At 40.4% G+C, this 25,325-nt stretch overlaps 1 protein-coding gene across 6 annotated transcripts in view; it reads left to right on the top strand.

Moving 5' to 3' along the window:
* COBL (cordon-bleu WH2 repeat protein) overlaps nucleotides 1-25,325 on the top strand; it is a 306,183-nt gene that overhangs the window by 129,420 nt on the left and 151,438 nt on the right. For 3 of the 6 annotated variants that reach the window (XM_050785610.1, XM_050785608.1, XM_050785611.1), the window contains exon 5: nucleotides 6,631-6,728. In XM_050785610.1, coding sequence (XP_050641567.1) covers nucleotides 6,631-6,728 — 98 coding nt within the window. Of the gene's footprint in view, nucleotides 1-2,493; nucleotides 2,539-6,630; nucleotides 6,729-17,671; nucleotides 17,747-25,325 lie in introns of all 6 variants that reach the window. The other 3 variants (XM_050785609.1, XM_050785606.1, XM_050785607.1) reach the window with 2 other exon arrangements.

Genomic DNA, 25,325 nt, shown 5'->3' with positions numbered 1-25,325 from the left:
TCAAGACCAGCCTGGACAAAATAGTGAGACACCATGTCTACAAAAAATTTTAAACTTAGCCAGACGCGGTGGTGCATCCCCGTTCCTATAGTCCCATCTACTTGAGAGGCTGAGGCTGGAGGATCGCTTGAATCGAGGAGGTTGAAGCTGCACTGAGCTATTATCACACGATTGCCCTCAGCCTAGGCAACAGAGTGAGACCCTGTCTCTTAAAAAAAAAAAAAAAAATTTTATCTTGATTTTCTTTTTCAGTTGCCATTAGCTGCTATTCCCAGGTTTCAAACATTGCTCATATCTAAAACCAGTGGCAGAAATGCATTTAGCTGTTCTCTAAAACTGAACAGTTACAGTGCATGAGATCCATTCCTGAAGATAACTTTAGGGCCACCTTAGGCCTCCTTACTGTGTTGCCAGTGTCATCCTGCTCATCGTGTGAATCTGGCTCTTTGTATGAGGCCACGGTTAGAGCCACTGGTGAGAGTGGCAGCCCAGAGGCCTTGCTGGTGCAGAAACTGATACGTTGTGTAAGCACATGTTTCTGATTGATATAGAGTGCTAACTGCATATTTTAACTACTGTCAGACCACAGGAAATGTTATATTCCTTGACCTTAGAATGATCAAAATGGACTTTGTAAAAGTTTCTCTCCTAATGAGCCTCATTTGATATCTCTTGTCTCTGTTTCATTATTCCATAAATATTGAATAGGTTGAGTTTTAAAAATATATACATATTCAAGTTTTTCCTGTTTTTCTATGGCTTTTTTTCTAATTTTTTCCAACAAAAATGTATTTTTTCTTTTCTTTTCTTTTTTTTTTTTTTTGAGATGGAGTTTCACTCTTATACCCCAGGCTGGAGTACAATGGTGCGATATTGGCTCACTGCAACCTCCATCTCCCAGGTTCTAGTGATTCTCCTGCCTCAGCCTCCTGAGTAGCTGAGATTACAGGCACCCGCCACCATGCTCGGCTGATTTTTGTATTTTTAGTAGAGACAGGGTTTCACCACGTTGGCCAGGCTGGTCTCGAACTCCTGACCTTAGGTGCTCCACCTGCCTTGGCCTCCCAAAGTGCTGGGATTACAGGCGTGAGCCACTGCGCCTGGCCATATTTTTTCTTAATACCAAGTTTATTGTGAAATCCATGATCATAGTGGAATCTCTGTCTAGTCTGCCCTCTCCCCGCCAAGTCAGCCCTTGTCTTCCTGGGTATCTGGCATCTAGATCTGATTTGACATTCAAGAGAGGGTTTTGGCTCAATTGAGTGTAAGATACATGGACTATTTATTCCTTCAAAAAAAGTACTTTGACATTTGAGAATAATGCATCTTGTGTTTTATCCAGTGTCTTTTTAAAACACAGACAGAAATACTCTCAGCATCGCTGCACAGGCCTGGTGGCACTGAGTATATCAGCGCTATTGAAATTTGCTTTACATGACTCTCTGGAAACAGCTTCCATTTGTTAAGATAAAAAGAAAAATGAAAGGAAAACTGTTCCACATTCAGGTGTCTGTAATAAAAAGGCTTACAAGTGTTTCTGTTACATGCCACCACTTGAATGTATCTTGAAAGGTAGATCTTGAACCTGGCACTTGGGAGAAGTCATATAAAACCTGCCTGTCTGTGAAGGAGAGGACCCAGTCTAGCCCATGGTCACTGGAAATGCAGGAATTGAAGTGTTCATGTGATCAGGGGCCCAGAGCATTTCTTCTGATCCTCATACGGGGCAGAGCAGAACATACTGGTGCGGTCAGCTTGGCCGTTCAGATTTTGAAGCACTTCTGCCCTTGGTGGGAACTAGCTGCTTCCAAACCCCCAAGTCCCCCTCTCTACTGCCTTGGACATTTTGGCCCTTTCTACCCCACCCCCAAGGCACCACGAGCTTCCCCACCGTGGGGACTGTGCTCCAGCCCTGTGGCCAGCACCCCTCTCATCTGGACCATGCCTGTGCCATGCCAACTGTGACATTTGATTACCATCCCTGCCAAGTGCCTGCCTCCTGCTCACTGTCAAATATTTGAAAAGACACTTGTCCAGAGACCATCCCCGAGGCTCCCTTTTTCCCCTACAACTGCCCTGGGCAAGCCTGCTGGGTGCTGCTGGAGGAGCCCTTGCTTTCACTCCTCTTGGTATTCACTTGGAGGAGAAAGGCATCCACTCCTGAGCCCTACCACTGCTGGAGAACAGAAGGGCAGCTGGCTGGAGGCAAGGCATTGCTAGGCAGAGGCCCGCCCTCCCCTGGAATCCCTGGTGGGGGCATCTTGAAAAAGCCAAGGGCTCTGCTGCCACCTGCGTCCACAGAGGCACTTAGCAGGCTGTGTAGCTGCAGCCCCGAGAGGGCCAGCCCAGAGAGGCAAGCTGACCCAGCAGGAGGCCTTCTCACTGCTGCAGCAGGACAGCCCCCTCTGAGCCTTGTGAGAGCCAAGGCCTGGCTCAGGGGCTCCCACACATCTTGAAGCTGGACCTCACTCTCTCATTACCTGCCTTTTCCAGTTCGTCTGACCAAAACTCAGTCCGAGCCTTCCCTGAGCTGTCAAGGTACAGTGAACCTGGGGCTTCCCGCTCCCCCTGTGAGGCTGCACTTCGCATGGCTCTGGGGTCAGAGCTGCACGGAGGTGATGTTTTTGTGCCAGGCTCCAAGGAATGGAAGTTTGGCTTGGGGCCCTTCTGGAGGTGCATGCCAGGCGGACATGAGATTTTGGTTTGGTTTTTTGATTAGCTGGTTGGTTCAGAGAAGAATGCTTCTTATGAGAATTTGCCGAGAGAGAATTTGCCGTGATGAGAAAATGCTTCTTATGAGAATTTCTCATCTAATTGGTGAGGAATGAGGGAGGCAGTCACAGAAAACAAATTCTGTTGCCCAGTAATTCAAGACAGAGCAGAAGTGGTGCACACAGGAAAGGCACCCTTTCCTTTTCACCTCTGCCTGCCCGTGCTTACCTGCCCCTGAAGGCCATCCTGCATGCTACAGAATTTGGGACAGTATGGATTTTAAAATTTAACCTTTTCTGTCATAGACAAGTATGCAAATGATTAGTCCAGATTTTGCATTTATTCCGACATCTATTTAAAAGTTTCTCTCATAGAGATATTTCTGTACAGAAAGAGATATTTCTATACAGAAAGAGATGTTTATATGTATATATAGACAGATACAGAGATACATTGTGTTTGTGTGCATATATATATATATACTTAATCATATACACATATGCATATGCATATATAGAATGCCCGTTGTACATTTGCAGATGTTGACCTGGTCCCCTCCTTCCATTTACTGCTTACTGGCCTTGTCCTGGTCACTGAGTCTCCTTCTCTAGACAAGTGAGTGGTTTGGACTTGTTGGTCTTTAAGGGTCCTTCATCCGTCATCCTTCTCTGCCCCTCTGTAATTCATCTTTAACATTTTTCAAATCATTGTAATGCTTCAGAAAGCAAAACTTTCTTGCAGATTCAGTGTGCGTTTCCAGATTTTTCTTAATATTTAATTACTTGTAAATTAGAGTAAATTCAAACAAAATAAATGCCACCCTCAGCTTATCACACCATAGGCACCGTGGGTTCTAGAGCTCACTTGCGTATGTTCGAGGGCTGGCTACGCATCAGTTGTTCATTGTTGCTCTGCTTTATAGCCAGGCAGCCTCTGGACGTTTTGGCTGATGGCAACACTGAGTTCCACTTTTCTCCCAAACCAATTCTTCTTCAGTGTCTGCCAAGCCTCAGAGGCCTCATAGGAGACCCCTATCAGTCAGTGACTGAGACCAAAGCCTCACCTCTAAAAACAGACCATCTGCGTTAGGCCCAGCTCAGCATTGTGAGTCTCAGGCCCCTGGTGCCTCTAGACAGCCGCGGGCTGTAGCTGCATGAGAAAAGCATCACTACTGTTGAGGGGCAGTTCTGGTGCCGGGGCTGTCCTGGACCCTTCATCGGGGAGCCGACCTCAGTCCTTAGGGGTGATGATCAGCCACTGTGTCATTCAAGAAGAGAAACAACAGGCTAGATTTCGTTGCAGTTTTCTGATGCAGTCTGTCCTTTCTGTGGTCAGTGTAATACAGCTTGTGTACCAGGAACATGTTCTACTTCTCGATTATCAGTAGGAGACTATGATGCCATCTGTTTTAACATTGACAGTTTCTCAACTTACGATTTTTCAATTTTACCATGGTGCGAAAGTGCTATGCATTCAGTATGCTCCTGGGCTTACGATGGGGTCACATCTGGATAAAGCCATCGTGAACTGACAATGTAACCCCATCGTCAGTTCGTGAGCATCCGTTGGTCCATGTCACATACCACTCAATTCTAGAAACATCCTTGGTTATAAACATACATATTAAAGCATATAATAGTTTAGATGTAGTCTTAACTGTGTGCTCTGTTTTCCTCTTTATAGCTCTGTAGCTAATAGAGGGCTTGCTGCAACTAACTTTGCAGCACGTTTGCACACATGCGTTGGTGCTGCTGCACCATGTTGCAGCGTGCCCTCTGGTTTGGGTACTGTGCGATGTGGAGCCTGCTTGGTGCCTCCGCTGGAGCCTCCTGCATGTAACTGCGTGTCCTGGCCCTGCCCTGGTGGCTAGGACACGCACCTCTGCCTCTACAGAGTGATTTCAGGAGCGCGTGTGCTGGGTTTTTGCTTTGCTGTATGGACACTATCAGTGTTCACGCCTATGTTATTAATGCACTGACTGCTGTGTGTGTTCTCTAACTCAAATGTGAAATCATATATTAGCAGATCAAGAAGTTAATTGAGGGTTACCTTATTTGCATTAATAGTCTGATGGCAGAATTTGTAAAATCCCAGTCCATGATTCTGCCACCAGTGGTCTAGTGCTCTTGCTCTTGTCTAGAGCAGTTGGCAGTGATATGGGAAAAACTATTTTTCTATCCTCCAGGAACACCTCCACTTTCCTTCCTCTTGTCATATCTGTATGCCCTGGCAGAGAAGAATAGAATGAAGTAATGACAAAGGCCTTTCCTGCGCAAATAAATGCATGATACTAGTGAGCAGTGTGCTGAGCTGTGTGAGTGCCATCATGTGCGCTTAGCGCACTCGCCCTCAACCTGCACATGAAGCTGCTGAGACTTGAAGAAGCTAGGTGGTTTTCCCAAGTGTGCCTCACACATGTGCGCTCTTAATCTCTCAGCAGCACTCCCCCAAGTGTGTTCTCCAGACCCTCAGCTTAAGCCTCCTTAGGGGCTAGTTTGACTGTGTAGTGCTAGGCCCTGCACCCAGGGCTTCTTGTTCTGGGGGTCTGGAGTGGGCCCAAGGATTCTTATCTCTCACAAGTTCCCAGCGATGCTGATGCTGCTGGTTCCGTCTTGCTTTGGGAACGACGACCCGTGGCTGTCTTGTCAGCTGGCAGGCACATCTGGGCTCCAGTGTGCTTGTCTGGAATTTGGAAGTGTCCAACTTGGCTCTAGAATCCTGATGAAGAAAAATTCAAGAGGAGTTGAGGATTTCGAGCTTCAGAAAAAAGGAAGAAGAAAACAGTTGCCCTCCCTAGAGAATATAATTTGAAAGGAAAACATTCTGGATGCAGTAGAAGGAAAATCTGGAAATGTGGTTCCTGGGAGATTTGATGTGGTTGTTTCAAATACCACCTGGGGAGCCCATACTGTTACTCCATTTTCTGGAAATGAGCAGGAAGGCTGCTGATTTAGTTAAAGTTTGTACCTCACTCATAATTCTTTTTTTGTTTTGTTTTTTTTTTTGAGACGGAGTCTGGCTCTGTCGCCCAGGCTGGAGTGCAGTGGCCGGATCTCAGCTCACTGCAAGCTCCGCCTCCCGGATTCACGCCATTCTCCCACCTCAGCCTCCCGAGTAGCTGGGACTACAGGTGCCCGCCACCTCGCCCGGCTAGTTTTTTGTATTTTTTTTAGTAGAAACGAGGTTTCACGGTGTTAGCCAGGATAGTCTCGATCTCCTGACCTCGTGATCCACCCGTCTCGGCCTCCCAAAGTGCTGGGATTACAGGCTTGAGCCACCGCGCCCGGCCCTCACTCATAATTCTTAAAGCAGGTGTATTGCACTGATGTCACAGTCTTAGAGCTGTGCTGATTTGGCAGCCACAGGCCTCATGTGGCTCTTGCATGTGCCCAGTCCATACTGAGATGTGCTGTAAGCCTAAAGGCCTGCTGGATTTTGAAGACTTAGCACCAAAACCAATGTGAAATATCTCATCAATACTTTTTATATTGACTGCATGATAGAATGATAATATTTTAGATATATTGGATTAAATGAAATTATTACAATTAATTTTACTTGGTTCTTTTTAATGTAGCTACTAGAAAATGTAAAATTACATATGTGGTCTGGTTTAGCTTTCTATTGGACAGCTCTGTCCTAGAACTTTATTAATTTTGTCATTCTCCAAAAGAGCACAACCATACCCAGAGAAAATGCCTCCATCATCCCTAAAAGACTGTGTAAGAACCTGTAGTGATTTCCCAAATGGGCATGAGGCCTTGAGGACAGCTTTGAAAGAAATAGTTGATGGTTTTCCTTCTTTTACAAGAACTAAAAGTTTAAGAGTAGAGGATTCATTTATTAAGATTTTTAAAGTGAAGTATTTAATCTCTTGTTTCAGATTCTGAAAAATAACTTAGTGCTTTTTTTTTCCAGAAACCTTTAGGAAATCATCACTTGGCAATGATGAGACAGATAAAGAGAAGAAAAAATTTCTGGGATTTTTCAAAGTTAATAAAAGAAGCAATAGTAAGGTAATGGATTAAATACACATATGATTTTGTATCATGTAAAAAAATAGTCTCTTGAGATATATGCATTCAACCTGTCCTGGAACTTCTCTAAATAATTCTATTTAGGAATACTAATTCCTTCAGGTAAAATAGCTTATTAGCATGCACTGGAATGACGGGCTGTGCTTCCACACTTGATCCCAAAAGGAGTCGTCTTGGGTGATGGTGTTTTATTCACTGGGAGACAGGAAGCCTGTAGGCTCCTGATGACCAGGGCCATGAGCCCTTCTGCCTGCGGGTGTTCTGGTGCATCCGCAGACCTCTGCCTGTGGCTGAAACTCAGGAAATCTTGTTGAGATTAATGAATGAGTGAATGGATGTTATAATTAAGTGTAAACAGTCAATATTGCTATCAGTGAACTGTAGCTTATGCCTTGTGGCAGAGAAGAATATCAGTTATTGAACTTGTCTGCTTGCTAGTAATTTTTAGTTGTTCTTTGGTACTCCTGATATGATCTGGGAATATACCATGTGATAAGTTAATTTTATTGATCTTGTTGGTGTTTATGAAACACATCTCAAAGTCTTATTTTGGACACAATATTCTAGAGTAATTAAGTCATAGTACCCAGAATAAAAATGAAGATTTTTATAATTAATTATAAGATTATCAAACCCATAAATGCCTTCTGATTACCAAGAAAAGAAAATGCTCATTATCCCTATTTATATTTGTTTCACAAGTATATTTTACTAATATCTAGTATTTTATCCTTACTAATAAATGAGACTAAAAAAGACAAAACTATTCCAGTGAATGTTAAGTGTTAATTCCACTAGCTCAGTTTGGAAGCGTGCTCCATCTGTATATTTGTAGAAGAGATGTGAAGACTGGGGACTCAAGTTTGTGTTCAGACCTTCTCAGTGCCATGGTGCAGATAGGTGCATGTAGCCCAAGGCTGGACACCCGATTTCCTGCCCTTCAGTGGCCTGTGGTGCAGCCTCTGCTGTTAAAATTGTTTCACAGGTTTGCTGGTATCGATACCAGAGCTCAGAGAAATAAAGTAACCTTCTTAGTGTCCCAGGCTTAGACACAGATGTGTCTGCGTGCAGAGCCAGCACGTCCCTGTAGCCCTGTGGTGTTTGGGAAGGGAAGAGGAGAATGAGAGCCAGATGAGAACAGAAGTTCCAGTGGAGCTCAGCTGAACTGGCAGAGACTTTCTGTCTTTAAGAGTTTTTCACAAACCTCAGATTATTTTTTCTTCACCTCTGCTGAAGCTTCGGTAATGGTTTTGTGATTCTCTTATACTTAAGAGATTGTGCTTTTCCCCATGTTTCTGCATGTCCTTTGAAAATCTGTACTCCATGCATGTCTATGTAAGACCTTAGGATCCCTGACATTTTCTATCCCCTCGCTCTCTCCAACTATCCCTTCCTCTCCTCTTCTCTTCCGCCCTACTCTCCCGACTTCCTTTCCTATTAGAATTATTTGAAATTACAGAATTAGAATTTTGTGACTGGGTGCAGTGGCTCGCAAATGTAATCCCAGCACTTTGGGAGGCTGAGGTGGGCAGGTCACCTCAGGTCGGGAGTTCAAGACCAGCCTGGCCAATGCAGTGAAACCCTGTCTCTACTAAAAATACAAAAATTAGCGAGGCGTACTGGCAGGTGCCTGTAACCTGAGCTACTCAAGAGATTGAGGCAGGAGAATCGCTTGAACCCGGGAGGCAGAGGTTGCAGTGAGCTGAAATCATGCCACCACACTCCAGCCTGGGCGACAGAGCAAGACTCTGTCTCAAAAAAAAAAAAAGAGAGAATCAGAATTTTTTGTTTAAATTTTTGCTCACTCTATGAATGTTGTTTTGTTGCTTTTGTTCCTGACATTTTTGAGATAAGTTGGTTGGGACCATGTTCACCCTTGACCTCCTTGATCCTGATGACACCAATTCACAGTAAAATCCACCATTCCTCATTCCTCACCCTTAGACCTCAAGTAGTTGTTCTCTTTGTGTCTTCTTCCTTGTAAAAGATGAAACGGCCAGAAAAACCAACTGACAGATCTAGAAAGACTTTCATTTTTAGCAAAATAAAGTCACCTAAAAAGCTGGAGACGTGGAGACTGTGACTGAGCTTCTGATAGTTCAGGGGGTGGGGAGACACCACAACGGTCGACACAGCAGTGAAGTCCCAGTCAGTGATCCAGTCCCATCGATGGATTGCAAGGGACTTTGTTTTTCACCATTGTCGACACAACAGTGAAGGCCCAGTTAGTGATCCAGCCCCATCGATGGATTGCAAGGGACTTTGTTTTTCACTATTGTCGACACAGCAGTGAAGGCCCAGTCAGTGATCCAGTCCCGTCCGTGGATTACAAGGGACTTTGTTTTTCATCATTGTCAACACAGCAGTGAAGGCCCAGTCAGTGATCCAGTCCCGTCTGTGGATTACAAGGGACTTTGTTTTTCATCATTGTCGACACAACAGTGAAGGCCCAGTCAGTGATCCAGTCCCATCTGTGGATTGCAAGGGGCTTTCTGTTTTTCACCATTGTCAACCTAAAGAAAGAAACTGACTCAAAATTAATATGGATAGTTTATCTGGGCCAAGGTTGAGGACTGTAGCCTGGTACACACTTCGTTTTCCTTGGGGAATGCTCCATTCAGCCATAGTTACAAGAAGGTTTTTTAGGGCAAAAAGGAAGACGGTGTGGCTGACACAAAGTTGTTTGACAAGGATTCTCACTAGTTTACAGAAATAACGCTGATTGGTGATTGACTATACACTCCTGAACTGTGGCAGATGAGTTATGGTGTCCAGTGTATGGCATTTTATAGCTACTTGGCATAAAATTCACTCAGTGTTAGAACTCAAGTAGCAATTGGCTTTAAGAGGTAATTATTTAGCTCAAGTAGGGTGTGGGACATGACCGCCACTGCATTTCAATGCCTCCCTGGGCCTGATAATTAAAAGGGGCTCACATTCTGTAGATAAAAAGTGTATTTATTTCTTCATTTCCCCCTTTTGATACAAAATATTTCTTCTTGAAAGCATTGATGATTAAAGGCTGAGTGTCAAGGGGTCCCTTGTCACTGGGAAGAGTCATTCTCAGATAGCCCTGTCACGTGTTAGGGAGGAAAGAAAAGATGTTTTAGTGAGGAATTTTAAGAGAACCCAAAAGCCAAATTAGGATGGCATTACAGACTGACAAGAATGAAACCTCAGTCGCGTCAGTAATTTATTAGCTGCTGTTGCTTGTTGAATCATCTCTAGTCTTTGGAATGCCATTTTAGTTTTCTCAGAAGAAATAAAACCACAAGAGATATATAGCATTAATAATCTGAACAGCAGAAGCATAATGCACACAGGATTGGATTATAGTCTGAAAGATAATTTATATGCCAGATCAAACATAGGGAACAACTAAAAATGTCAGGCAGAACATTAAATCCTGCTTCTTCTTTAGAGACTTGTAGCCAGGAGATAATTCAGGATTCAGTCCAAATTGTAGGCAAATAATAATATCACAAAAACAATTGTCTGTGCTAGAACTGAATAACAGGTGGAGTATTGAAAAATAATTTTTCTCTCTCCAGTTCCTCCAGTTTTACCAAAGATAAATCATAGTAGAATCAGTTTATTTGTAAAATAAGTTTTACACTTATTATACTTGGCATGATTGTTTGCATAAGATGCAGCAAGAAGAGTGGCCATAATGACTCATTTTAGTTGGCTTTGCTGGAACATTTTGAAAAGGAATCTCAGATTAGACTTTTAAAAGCCTCTTGTGGCTAGGAAGCCAAGTTAAGGATTCACCACCTAACTGTGCTGGTAATACCTGTATGAATTGGGTAAATTTCTTTCTTCTCGAGATCTCAGAATATCTTGAGATTACTGGGCCTTGCAGAAAGTGACATGCTTTTACTTACTGCAAGGTCAGCAACCTTGTAAGGGAACTATGTTGACAAGGAACCAGGCCAGCCATTTGCCAAGTCCACTGGCTATAAAGTCAACTTCAGCCCTTCAAACCAGTCTGGTCATATCTGAAAATCTGTCATTCCAGTCGAAGCCTTGGTAAAATAACCAGTGCTTTCAACGTGTCCTGTTACAAAAGAAAACAGATCCTATTGAACTTATGCAAGTAAGAATGTTGCCATAAAATGAAAATACAAATAGTTTCTGAATGTTGGAGAAATCAGGAAGAATGAAAGATAAATGTCTCAGTTTGCCCACAATAGTATACTTTACCCAGTTGCTAATAAGCTATAAATAGCTCAAAAAGAAAAGTTTTCTTGTTGCTAAAAAACAAAACATGAAAAGAACCTACTGTGTTTCAAACAAAAAGAAGTCACAAAAATTATTTCAGTGCTCTGTCACTTCAGTGCCATGTACTTAATTTTTATTCTGCTTGAAGTTGGGTTAGCAATCTTTATGAACTCATCAGGTTTTAAATTAGATTACTGGATTTTTTTTTTTTGTCTTGTTCAATGACATGATCTCCAAAATTATCAGAAACTTGTATTCAGAGTGCTTGTTGTGATCTTCTCCATAAGGTTACTTGAAGATACAATGCTTTGGCATTTACAAAGAACTTTTAGGAAAAGAGAGCATCAGAATAAAGCAATTTACTGTTTATGTCAAGACACATCAAATTTTTCGGTATCTTTTACAATTATAGAACGCATATTAGTAGCATATTCATATAAAAATAACCTGAAGAAAGTTAAACACCATCTCTTGGCTGGGCACGGTGGCTCACACCTGTATTTCCAGCACTTTGGGAGCCCGAGGCAGGTGGATCACCTGAGGTCAGGAGTTTGAGACCAGTCTGGCCAACATGGTGAAACCCCATCTCTACTAAAATACAAAAATTGCTTGAACCTGGGAGGCAAAGGTTGCAGTGAGCCAAGATTGAGCCACTGCACTCCAGCCTGGAGTAAGACTCTGTCTCCAAAAAAACCAACCAAACAAAACAAAACAGAAAGTTAAATACCACACCATCTCTTATGTAATAATGCGTCCAGTATGATTTTCATGTACCAAATATGTGTAATATGCCTCTCTTGGAGTTCCAGGGTCCCTGTTTGGATTTCCAGGAGCCCTAATCTCCAAAAGTTAGTTCAGTGTGAAAAAGACTCAATTAGAATTTGAAGTTTCATTTTAGGAAGTTTGTCAAATGTCAAAGGCTTGAAACACTTGATTTCAAAATGGGATCACAGTAAAATAATATTCATTTAGTCAAAGTGATTTTTTTTCAAAGATTTCAAAAAGCAAAAATATTTACTCTTTGATTAAGAGGAGACTTGGCCGGGCGCAGTGGATCACGCCTGTAGTCCCAGCACTTTGGGAGGCCGAGGCGGGTGGATCGCCTGAAGGTCGGGAGTTGGAGACCAGCCTGACCAGCATGGAGAAACCCCGTCTCTACTAAAGATACAAAAATTGGCTGGACATGGTGGCAGGCACCTGTAATCCCAGCTACTCGGGAAACGGAGGCAGGAGAATTGCTTGAACCCAGGAGGCAGAGGTTGCAGTGAGCCAAGATGGCACCATTGCACTCCAGCCTGGGCAACAGAGTGAGCCTGTCTCAAAAAAAAAAAAAAAAAAAAAGAGGAGGCTCAGTTTTCAGACCTAATAAAGACATGGTGAATGTGTCTTTCTTTCTCCTCTTTTTTTATTGCAGCTTACTCAAAAGGTAAATAAAAACCTTTATTATTTGTTATCAATACTTTATGAAAAGCGTGTTCAAAAGAGAAAACCAAGTTTTACCTTTGTATTAATGTATTTTTAATAATAAGCCTAATTTTAATAAAACCTTATAAACAAATCCATCCAACCTCATTCAGCTTTAACCGCACAGATAAGTTTCTATAAATCTTTTATAACCTTTTACAATATTTTTCATTTTTTTCTAACTTCCTATACCCATTTAGTTTTATCTATCATTTTTGTATTTCATTGATTTAAAACAACTTTTAAATAACCTTTAAGCCATGCAAAATTGTTGTTCCTTTAACAAAAACCACACGCACACACACACACACACAAGCATATATATATAGAGAGAGAGAGAGACAGAGACAGAGAGAGAGTGTGTGTGTGTGTTTTTTGCCCTTGTTGCCCAGCCTGGAATGCAATAGCATGATCTCGGCTCACCGCAACCCGCAACCAGCAACCTCCACCTCCCGGGTTCAAGTGATTCTTCTGCCCCAGCCTCCCCAGTAGCTGAGATACAGGCATGAACCACCATGCCCAGCTAAGTTTTGTATTTTCAGTAGAGACGGGGTTTCACCATCTTGGCCAGGCTGGTCTCAAATTCCTGACTCTCATGTGATTCACCCACTTCGGCCTCTCAAAGTGCTGTGATTACAGGCATGAGTCACCGTGCCCAGCCAACAAAAACCATACTTTTATGTCTTTTTTATAACCTTTTTAATTTTTATTTATTTATTGTATTTATTTTTATTTTTATTTTTGAGACAGAGTCCTCTCTGTCGCCCAGACTGGAGTGCAGAGGCATGATCTCGGCTCACTGTAACCTCTGCCTCCTGAGTTCAAGCGATTATCTTGCCTCAGCCTCTCAAGTAGCTGAGATCACAGGCGCCTGCCACCATGCCCGGCTAATTTTTGTATTTTTAGTAGAGATGGGGTTTCACATGTCAGCCAGGCTGGTCTGGAACTCCTGACCTCAGGTGATCCGCCTGCCTTAGCCTCCCAGAATGCTGTGACTATAGGCATGAGCCACCGCACCTGGCCTATAACTTTTTTAAAACTAAAAATGCATTTTACTTTTCTTGTGTTCTTTGGATACAAGTTGCTTCTCTTTTATCTACTAGATTTAATTACATATATTAATTTCAGTGTTAACTCTTAGCATCCCAAATATTTGTGAAAAGTCTTGAGAAGTAAGCAGTTTTAATTGTGTACCTTGATACAGAGCCCAGAAAAAAGGACAGAGTTATGAAGGCAATGCCTGGAGAACCAGCCCCTCCCAGCATTTTCAGGAGGCACAAGTGAGCCAGGGAAGACATGTAGTGTAGCTCTGCCCCGCAGCTCTTGGCGTAGGTGCTGCAGACATCCACGTGTCCCCAGGCCTTCCCATGGCCACTTGTCTATACCCCAGAATCAAACAAGTATCAACAATATCACAGAAGCAACAGTTTTATGACCTTAAACACCTAGCAGAAATAGCCTAAACCTATTTGACTAGTAGACCCAGGCAAAAATGTCTAAATTAAATTCTGAAAATATTTCTGTTTTATTTTACCAACAATTTTAAAACTAGCCTCATTTACCAAAGATGACTAAAGTCACATGAACTTGAAAAGCATTTGGGCTTATTTACTAAATTTATGAGAACTGATTTACTTATAAGTCAGTTTGGTACCATGTAGACAGTATACAAACTCATACGTGTACACATGTATACATACAAACATAGTCAGAAATAAAGATTTCATAGCTTTGATTTTAAAATTTTAGCCATGAGTAAGGTAAAATTCACTAGTTCAAAAGGACATTTGGATTCAAACTGTGCCTTTGTAAATGGAACAAGTTAAAGTGTATCTGTCTCACATGCCTAAAGCCCTCACAAAATTTTAGAGAACAAGGTAGCAAATTTACATTTCAAAGCAGACAGAGAATTTAGCTTTTGTAAAGACCAATGAATTTTACATTATCTTTGGCAAAAATCTTGTCCTCAAAAGGGAAGCAGACCAAGGGAGTATATATGGTTAGCAGGGGTTTAAGAAGAAAGAGATTCAATCAACTGAGAAACTTTTATAGAGAGAACGAGGACTCAAAAAATATGCATGTATGTGTATGTGTGTGTGTGTGTATACATATATATCCCAAATATCAGTTGTTCATTAAGTTACCTTTTGACTATAGGGCTCCTAAATCTTTTCAGTCTCTTATCAGATTTTAGCCAGGACGAATCAGCCAATATCCCTGCTTTTGCACTTTTTAATTTTTTCCTCTTTTAAACCAAAGATACATTTCCAAGTGACTCACCAAAACCAACATGCCTTAACCAAGGTTATGATTCAACCAGAGACTTGACAGGTATCTCCAAAGAGGTGCAACACATTCCTCACAAGACCCAGAGCCACCAGAAAAACTTCAAAAGAAGAAAGGTTTTGCTAGCTGCAAATGGGGTACAAGCCCCATCTGTCCTGTCTAGCCACGTTCCCTAAGATCTCAGCTTCTCAGCTGACCGTCTATATACAAGGTCCAGACTGAGGATTTAAAGAGACAGTGGGAAAGACAGGAAGAAAAAAAAAAGCTGCCTGTGGGGGTAGTGCCCAAAGGCAGGAAAATGTGGGAAAGTAAACCTATGGGATGAATAAAGACTGCACCTATATTCCCTGGCATTGCTGTCTCTGAGCCCATGAGCAAGTCTTATAATGGAGCCTATCTTTAGGTGGGAATGGCAGGCAGGAAAACCTTTGTCTTTCTAAATTGCTGTTCTGTCATCAGGGGAAGGGGCAAGCCAGGGGAAGGGGCAGTGTCTCCCTGGATGTTAACCTTCTTCAGCTCCCAATCCCCAGTACTTAGGGGAGGAATATTTTGGTTTCCTTCAGTAGTAGATGGGATTATAAATGAGTATCCGAGACAAAGAATTCAAATTAATTTCTGATAAATGTTTCTTTCCGAGGAAATAAATGTTGTGGTATGTCCCAAGAACGTTAACTATGTATCAAACCTGTTCTCAGCTGGAATGCTGCTTAGCTAATACAACGCATGTTAACATTTCCAAGACATGGTAAGATTTACATGTCCAAGGGACTGAGAAAGGTCTGCAGGCAGGTTAGGCATTTAAAGAGTTTTTCTGGGGAGTTTAAGGAGCGCTTTCTAAAAAAAATTCTCAAATCTCTTAATTTGGGGGTGAGATAACTCACCTTCATGCACCTTTTGGTATAAAACTAATAGGAATTGGTCACAAATATTTTAAAGTCCAAATTATAAACAGTAGAAAACAGCTGCAGTTTTAAAAGCATGCTATGTAAAGTGATGTCACCAGTGCCAAACTGCCAGTACCTTGACCTACCTGCCCCAAGGTGGAAAAGGTAGTTTTCCTTTTTAATCACTGATGCCTGGATCACTTGCCTGCAAGGCAAAGATAGAGCCTCCATTCCAGAAAGTGCACAGTGGAAAGAGCAGCCCAGGTGAAAATCATAGGGCGGTCCGGATTCAGGCGGTCTTACCCTTTGCACTGCGGGATCCTCTGGAGCTGGGGACCCAATGTGTTGCTGGTACCAACAGCTGGGTCTGAGAGAAAACACTGAGTCTGAGAGATAACGCTGAGTCTGAGAGAAAACGCTGGGTGCTGGTGTGAGCGTCACTCTGAATCCTGCCGACTTAGACCAGATATGTTGGCCTAAAAAATGAAACTGAGGCAAGATTAATGTAGAGAGTTTATGGGGCAAAAGGTGAGCCTGACTGCCTAGGACACACTTCCAGGTTGCCTTGGAGAGGATCAGCCATAGTTATAAGAAGGTTTTTAAAGGGAAAGGGGGACAAGGAGTGGGCTGATACAAAGTCATTCCACAGGAATTGTCACTGGTTTACAGAGATGACATTGGTTAGTGATTGGCCATCACTTGCTGAGCTATAGGGTGGGAGTTATGGTTTCCAGTATGTGGCATTTTATGGCTCCTTGGTGCCAGTTAGACTGGAGCCCACAAAGCAGGTGGCCTCAAGAAGTCACCATTTGGTTCAAGGGTCGAGTGAGACATGACTGCTGTGCATTTCACTGCTTCTCTGGTTCTGATCATTAAAGGGACTTGTATTCCTCAGATACAAAGCCTGTTTTCTTTCTCACTGTCCTGAACTTGCTAGAAATATTTTTCGTTTCTCTATACCTTACCTTTCATTTATGATAAATAGAAATAAATATTATCATTTTTCTTTTCTGGATCATAGGGAGTGAGATATTTGGTGAAATTTTTCTCAGCACACCCAATAAATTAGCTGTGCAGTGATTAAAACTTTGAAGTCCTCGGGCTGGGAGCAGTGGCTCACGCCTGTAACCCTAGCACTTTGGGAGGCCGACTTGGGCGGATTGCCTGAGCTCAGGGGTTTGAGACCAGCCTGGGCAACAAGGTAAAACCCTGTCTCTACTAAAATGCAAAAAAATTATCCTGGCGTGGCGGCATGCGCCTGTAGTCCCAGCTACTCGGAGGCTGAGGCAGGAGAATTGCTTGAACCCAGGGGGAGACGGAGGTTGCAGTGAGGCAAGATAGCACCACTGCACTCCAGCCTGGGCAACAGATCGAGACTCTGCTCAAAAACAAAACAAAACAAAACAAAAACTTTGAAGTCTTCAAAACCTAATTAATTTGCTTGCTGACCTAACTCCATCACTTCAGGCCCACTACTGTTTGAAAATTGTATATTTTCTCTGGGCGAGGTGGCTCACACCTGTAATCCCAGCATTTTGGAAGGCCAAGGCAGGCACATCACCCAAGGTCAGGAGTTCGAGACCAGCCTGGCCAATATGGTGAAACCCTGTCTCTCCTAAAAATACAAAAATTATCTGGGTGTGGTAATGCACGCTTGTAATCCCAGCTACTTGGGAAGCCAAGGCAGGAGAATCACTCAAACCCGGGAAGTGGAGGTTGCAGTGAGCTGAGATCATGCCAATGCACTCCAGCCTGCACACAGCAAGACACTGTCTTAAAAAAAAGAAAGAAGGAAGGAAGGAGGGAGGGAGGGAGGGAGGGAAGGAAGGAAGGAAAGAAAACTCGTTCCTATGAGTGTGGATTTCAAAATTGTGATTTCCAAATCAGGGAGCACTTTGGTTCAGGTCTGTTCATAAACTGGCAGAAGTGGCAAAGATTACACCTATTAAGTGAAGGGTTTGCTGCCTTGTGGCCACACTGGCATTTTTGCCTTAATGATCGCTAAGGACTATGTTTTCTGTCTGAACTTTCACCTGGAGATGACATGGCCTGGTGCTTGTGTTCCAGGCTGAGCAGCTTGTGCTGTCGGGTGCAGACAGCGATGAGGACACCTACAGGGCTGCCCCAGGAAGGGGTTTGAACGTGAGTACTAATGCCCCAGCAGGTGCTTCTGCTAATTGCTTGGAACTTCTTCTTGCTTTGCACAACCTTCCAGATAGTGAAATCACATACTGGTTTAGTTTGGTGGTTGGTTTTTTGTAGTCTAGATAGAGTCGAAAGCTGCCTATTGATATTTTTTTAGTTGCCCATGCTACTTTTGGAATACGTGGAATATTTTAGTTTCTGCTTTTCTATTTGCCAGTCAGCGTGATCAGGAGAAGCCTTTATTAGGGTAATTGAATTCATGCTTCCCGAAACTACCGTCATGCATCATAAGGAGTAGCCTGGTGGTTTTGGAGCTACTCAGTCCTGTTTTCCAGCCCTGTAGCTCTCAGCTGCTAAACTGTGAGCCTACGCGCTGTTCATGGAGCCTTTGAAAGGATTTGAAACTACCTGTGCCCTTACATTGCGCAGTTGGCATCTATAAAGTTTCTTCATAGTTTTAAATACTCAAGAGAATGTAATTCATGACATCTTATAAATATTGACATTTTAAATGTATCTAATAAAAGTTGGATGTTTACTATCACCTATTAAAAATTACATGGGACGACTCTTCTGTATTAGTAAGAAAGTTTATATTATCACTTTTTCTTGATTTCACATTTCCAGGTCAGTCCCCAAGTAAAATTTTATTCTATTCAATTCATATTTTATGCTTCAAAGTCTTTAATAAGGACTTTAAGTAAAACATGTTATAAAATTAAAATATCTCTCTAAGTTATGTTTTTTATTTGATGTGATCATAAAACTGTCAGTAGAAAAATATTTTTCTAGGATGAGTTCTCATAATAAAAATTACAAAATAAATCAAAACAGTATAAATATATTGCAACTGTTGACATATAATTGTTAAACATGGAAAGTAAATTTTTCTTGAAAAGACATTTATTAATAAGATGAAAGACAATTTAAAAATGTTATGTATCTATCGTGTTTGAACATGATTTACTGATAAAACAAGAAAAGCTTCAACATTAATTCTGTGTCTCTTCATTTTTATGGAAGTAAGCCCCCAGGAAACACTTTACATAGATAGTATGTAAGGGTGAAAAGTTCTGTTATAGCAGTGCCTTTCAATTCCTGAAGTCCTCAGAATCTAATATGCCAAAAATCACATAGAGACCTGTCCTAAAAAAGTATCTTGAATGATCCTTTTATGATCCTTGAATGATACCTAATTAGATTATCTTTCAAATTTGTCAATAGCTAAAATTTGAAAGCCATCTGACTTGCAAAGTGATCTGTTATTCATGCACACTGGATATTGACTTCTGGCAGGTATAAGAAAAAAATGCCTTGTTAAGACTCATCAAATGACAATTATACTTAATGCGCTTTTGCTCATAGGCACTCTTGGAGGAAAGAGGGTGTGGCAATGGCTCTTTAAAATTTCCTTAAATTTGATTTCATTTTTAATTGATTCATAATCATTGTACATATTTAAGGGGTACAATATGATGGTTTTGATACATGTTTACATTGTGTAGTCACCATCAGGATAAGTAGGAAATCCGTTACCTCAAACATCAATTATTTTCTTGTGGTAAGAACATTCAGAACCCTTTCTTCTCGCTGTTTTGAAATGTGTAATACGTTATTATTAACTGTAGTCACACAACTGTATGATAGAAAGCCAGAGGGTATCCCTCTTGTCTAACTGTAACATTGTACCTGTTGACCAACCTCTCCCCATCCTTCTTCTCTGCTCTCCAGCTTCTCCCGACTTCTGTGAGATCAACTTTTTAGATTCCACATATGGTAGCATGGACTATTTTTCTTTCTATGTCTGGATAATTTCACTTAACATAATGTCCTCCAGTTTCATCCACGTTGACACAAATGACAGGATTGTCCTTTTTAAGACTAAATAATATTTTGTTATATATATGTGTATATATACATATCACAGTGTCAGGTTTTGTTTCAGAGCTAAGTTAATTATCAAGTTTTCTTAGAAAAATAAGCAAGGATAGGGAAAACTCTGAAAAGCATGAGGGATGGGTAAGCCTTACCAGTTTTAAAAATAGCTTTTAACACCTTTAAAATTACAGTAATTATTACAATTACACTAGCTCAGTGAAGCAGAATAGAACATGTAGAGCCAATCATATAACGAAGCATGGTATACAACAGGGTCAACACAGCAAATCTGGAGGGGGAAGTAAACTGGTAAGTAGAACTGTGATCATCGAGTAGCCATAACGAAAAAGAAAATTGTACATGTTTTCATTGTATACAGTAGGAAAAAAATCAAATGAATCAGAAATCTAAGTGTGCAAATGGAAACCATATAAATACTAGCAGAAGATATAGTGAATTCATCTATAAAATGAGAGTAGGTAATGCTTTTCCAATTATGACTAAAAATCCAGATGTGATAATGGAAAACATTGATAAATTTGTTTTCTTAAATCCGTTTTTAATTGTGGGTATAGAGTAGGTATATATATTTATGGGGTACATGAGATAACTTTGATGCACCATGCCATGTGAAATAATCACATCATGGAGAATGGAGTATCCATCCCCTCAAGCATTTATATTTTGTGTTACAAACAATTCATTTATACTCTTAGTTATTTAAAAATGTACAAGTAAGTAATTATTGACTATAGACACCCTACCCTGTTGTGCTATTAAATAGTAGGCCTTATTCATTCTTTATATACTTTTTTGTACCCATTAACCATCCCTGCCTCCCCAGTGAGTTCCCCACTACCTGTCCCATCCTTCTACTCTCTGTCCATGAGTTCAGTCATTTTGACTTTCAGATCTCAGAAATAAGTGAGACCATGTGGTATTTGTCTTTCTGTGTCTGCCTTATTTCACTTAACAGGATGATCTCTAGCTCCACTCCTGTCGTTGCAAATGACAAGATCTCATTCTTTTTCATAGTTGACTAACACTCCATTGTGTATATTGTAAACCGAAAAGTAACTGAAACAAGTCTCAATCAATTTAGAAAGTTTATTTTGCTAAGGTTAAGGATGCACTCATGACACAGCCTCAGGAGGTCCTGACGACATGTGCCTGAGGGGGATGGGGTATAGCTTGCTTTTATACATTTTGGGGAGGCATAATGCATCAGTCAGTACATGTAGGATTCACACTGGTTCTATCTGGAAGGGCAGAACTCCTCGAACCAGGGTGTTGGGGGACTTCCAGGTCATAGGTAGATTTAAATATAATCAGATTGGCAGTTCGTTGAAAGTGTTATTATCAGTAGAAAGGAATGTCTGGATTAAAATAAGGGGTTGTGGAGACCAAGGTTTTATGCAGATGAAGCCTCCAGGTAGCAGGCTTCAGAGAGCATACATTGTAAATATTTCCTATCAGACTTGAGGTCTGAGTTGATGTTAATGCTGGAGGGTGTAATGAGGCATGTCCAATCCCCTCTTCCGTCATGGCCTGAACTAGACTTTTAAGTTAACTCTGGAATCCCCTTGACTGAGAAGAGGGGTCCATTCAGATGGTTAGGGAGCCTTAGAATTTCATTTTTGGTTTACACTATGTACCACATTTTCTTTATCCATTCATCTGCTGATGGACACTTAGGTCTTAGCTATTGTGAACAGTTCTGCAACAAACATGGGAGTGCAGATATCTCTTCAATATACTGATTTCCTTTCTTTTGGGTATGTACCCAGTAGTGGGATTGCTAGATCATATGCTAGCTCTATTGTAGGTTTTTGAGGAACCACCAAACTGTTCTCGATAATAGTTATGCCAATTTACATTCTCCCCAACAATGTATGAGAGTTCCCTTTTCTCCACATCCTCACCAGCATTTGCTTTTGCCTGTCTTTTGGATATAAGCCATTTTAACTGAGGTGAAAGGATATCTCATTATAATTTTGATTTGCGTTTCTCTGATGATCAGTGATGTTGACCATCTTTTCATATGCCTGTTTGCCATTTGTATGTCTTCTTTTGAGAAATGTCTATTTAAATCTTTTGCCCATTTTTTTTTTTTTTTTTTTTTTTTTTTTTTTTTTTTTGAGACAGAGTCTTCCTCTGTCACCAGGCTGGAGTGCAGTGGCGCGATCTCGGCTCGCTGCAACTTCCACCTCCCGGGTTCAAGCGATTCTCCTGCCTCAGCCTCTGAAGTAGCTGGGACTACAGGCACGTACCAGCACGCCCAGAGTGCTGGGATTATAGGCGTGAGCCACTGCGCCCAGACTTTTGCCCATTTTTTGATAGGATTATTAGACTTTTTCCTGTGGAGTTGTTTGAGCTCCTTATACATTCTGGTTATTAATCCCTTGTCAGATGAGTAGTTTGCAAGTGTTTTCTCCTATTATGTGGGTTGTCTCTTCATTTTGTGGGTTGTTTCCTTTGCTGTGTAGAAGCTTTTAAACTTGATGTGATCCCAGTTGTTCATATTTGCTTTGGTTCCCTGTACTTGTGGGGTACTGCTCAAGAAATTTTTGCCCAGACCAATATCCTGGAGATTTTCCCCAAATTTTTTTGTAGTAGTTTCATAGTTTCAGGTCTTAGATTTAAGTCTTGAATCAATTTTGATTTGATTTTTGTATATGGCAAGAGGTAGGAGTCTAGTTTTATTCTTCTGCATATGAATATCCAGTTTTCCTAGCACCATTTATTAAAGAGAACAGCGTATGTTCTTGGCACCTTTGTTGAGAATGACTTCACTATAAGTATGTGGATTTGTTTCTGGGTTCTCTATTCTGTTGGTCTGTGTGTCTGTTTTTATGCCAGTACCATGCTGTTTTGGTTATAATAATTCTGTAGTATAATTTGAAGTCAGATAATGTGATTCCTCCAGTTTTGTTATTTTTGCTTAGGATAGCTTTGACTATTCTGGCCCTTTTATGGTTCCATATAAATTTTAGGATTTTTTTCTATTTCTGTGAAGAATGTCATTGGTATTTTGATAGAGATTGCGTTGAGTTTGTAGATTGCTTAGTGTAGTATGGAAATTTTAGCAATACATAAACCTGGAATATTTTTCAATTTTTTGGTATCCTCTTTAATTTCTTTCATCAGTATTTTATAGTTTAAATTATAGAGCTCTTTCGCTTTAGTTAATTCCTAAGTATTTAATATTTTTTATGACTACCATAAATGGGATTATTTTTTAATTTCTTTTTCAAATTGTTTACTGTTGGCATATAGAAATGCTACTGATTTTTGCATGTTGATTTTGTGTCCTGCAACATTACTGAATTTATTAGTTTTAATAGATTTTTTGTGACTCTTTAGGTTTTTCCAAGTATAAGATCCTATCATCTGCAAACAAGGATAATTTGACTTCTTTCTTTACAATTTGAATGCCCTTTTTATCTTTCTGTTGTCTGATTGCCTGGCTAGGACTTCCAGTACTATGTTGAATTACAGTGGTGAAAGTGGGCATCCTTGTCATGTTCCAGATCTTAGGGGGAAGGCTTTCAGTTTTTCTCCATTCAGTGTGATACTAGCTGTGGGTCTATTGTATATGGCTTTTATTATGTTAAGGTATGTTCCTTCTATCCCCAATTTTTTGAGAATTTTTATCACGATGGGATGTTGAATGTTATCAAATGCTTTTCGATATCATTTGAAGTGATCATCTGGTGTCCTTCATTCTGTTGATGTAATGTATCACACTGATTGATTTGCATATGTTGAACTCTCCTTGCATCCCCAGGGATAAATGTCTCTTGGCTACAATGGATGATCTTTCTAATGTTTTGTTGAATTCAGTTTGCTAGTATTTTTTTGAGGATTTTTACATTTTTATTCATCAGAGATATTAGCCTGTAGTTTTCTTTTGTTGATGTGTCATTGTCTGGTTTTGGTATCAGGGTAATACTGACCTCATAGAATGAGTTTGGAAGTATTCCCTCCTCCCCTGTTTTTTGGAATAGTTTGAGTAGGATTGGTATTAGTTCTTGTTTAAATGTTTGGTAGAATTTAGCAGTGAAGACATCAGGCCTTGGGCTTTTCTTTACTAGGAGACTTTTTATTATGGCTTCAATATTGTTACTTGTTATTAAGTTGTTTTAGTTTTAGATTTCTCCCTGGTTCAATCTTGGTACACTGTATATGTCTAAGAATTTGTCCATTTCTTCTAGATTTTTCAATTATTGGCATATCGTTGCTCATAGTAGCCACCAATGATCCTTTAAATTTCTGCAGTATTAGTTGTAATGTCTCCCTTTTCATTTCTGATTTTATTTGTATCTTCTCTTTTTTCTTCATCTGGCTAAAGGCTTGTCAATTTTGTTTAACTTTTAAAAAATCAACGTTTTGTTTCACTGATCTTTTATATTGTCTTCATTTTTATTTCATTTATTTCTGCTCTGATATTTATTATTTCTTTTTCCTCCTAAGTTTGGGTTTGGTTTGCTCTTGCTTTGCTAGTTCTTTAAGATGTGTAGTTAGATTGTTTGTTTGAAATTTTTCCTCTTTTTTTTTTTTTTTTTTTGACATAGGCACATATTACTATAAACTTCCCTTTTAGTACTCCTTTTGCTGTATCCCATAGGTATGTTGTGTTTTCATTATTTGTTTCAGGAAGATTTTTAATTTCCTTCTTAATTTCTTCCTTGACCCAATGGTAATTTGGGAGCATGTTGTTTAATTCCCATTATTTGTATAGTTTCCAAAATTCCTCTTATGACTGTAGTTTTATTCCATTGTGGTCAGAGAAGATACTTGATATTATTTCAGTTTTTAAAACTGTTTTAAGTCTTGTTTTGTGACCTAACATATGGTCTGTCCTTTATTATCCATGTACTTAGGAAAAGAATGTGTATTCTGAAGCCATTAGATAAAATATTCTGTGCATATTTATTAGATCCATTTGATCTATACTGTAGATTAAGTCTGATGTTTCTTTGTTGCTTTTCATTTGCAAGACCTGTCCAGTGCTGAAATTGGGTGTTGAAATCTCTGGATATTATTTTATTGGGTCCTATCTCTCTCTTTAGCTCTAATATTTGCTTTATACATCTGGATGCTTCAGTGTTTGGTGCATGCATATTTAAAATTGTTATATGCTTTTGCTGAATTAACCCCTTTATTATTATATAATGACCTTCTTTGTCTTTTCTTACAGTTTTTGTCTTGAAATCTATTTTGTGTAAGTATAGCTACTCCTGCTCTGTTTTTGGTTTCCATTGGCATGGAATATCTTTTTCCATCCCTTTATTTTCAGTTGAGATGTATTTTTATAAGTGAAGTGTGTTTCTTGTAGGCAACAGATCAGTGGGTCTTGTTTTTTCGTTCATTCAGGCAGTCTATGTTTTTTTGAGAGTTTAGTATATTTACATTCAATGTTATTGATAAGTAAGGACTCAATCCTATTATTTTGTTACCAGTTTTCTCCTTCTTCCCCCTCCTCCCTCCCTCTCTCCCTCCCTCCCTTGCTTTCTTCCTTCCTGTCTTCCTTTAGTGAAGGTGTTTTTCTCTAGTGGTATGATTCAGTTTCTTCCATTTTATTTTTGTGTAACCATTGTATGTTACTTGGTTGGAAGTTACCATGAGGCTTGCAAATACTATTTTAGAGCTGAACGCTGCATAAACAAATAAATAAGCAAAAAGAAAATGAATAAAA

The sequence above is a fragment of the Macaca thibetana genome, chromosome 3 (assembly GCF_024542745.1).
Source record: "Macaca thibetana thibetana isolate TM-01 chromosome 3, ASM2454274v1, whole genome shotgun sequence".
Lineage (NCBI taxonomy): Eukaryota > Metazoa > Chordata > Mammalia > Primates > Cercopithecidae > Macaca > Macaca thibetana.
This window is presented reverse-complemented; position numbering and strand designations above follow the sequence as displayed.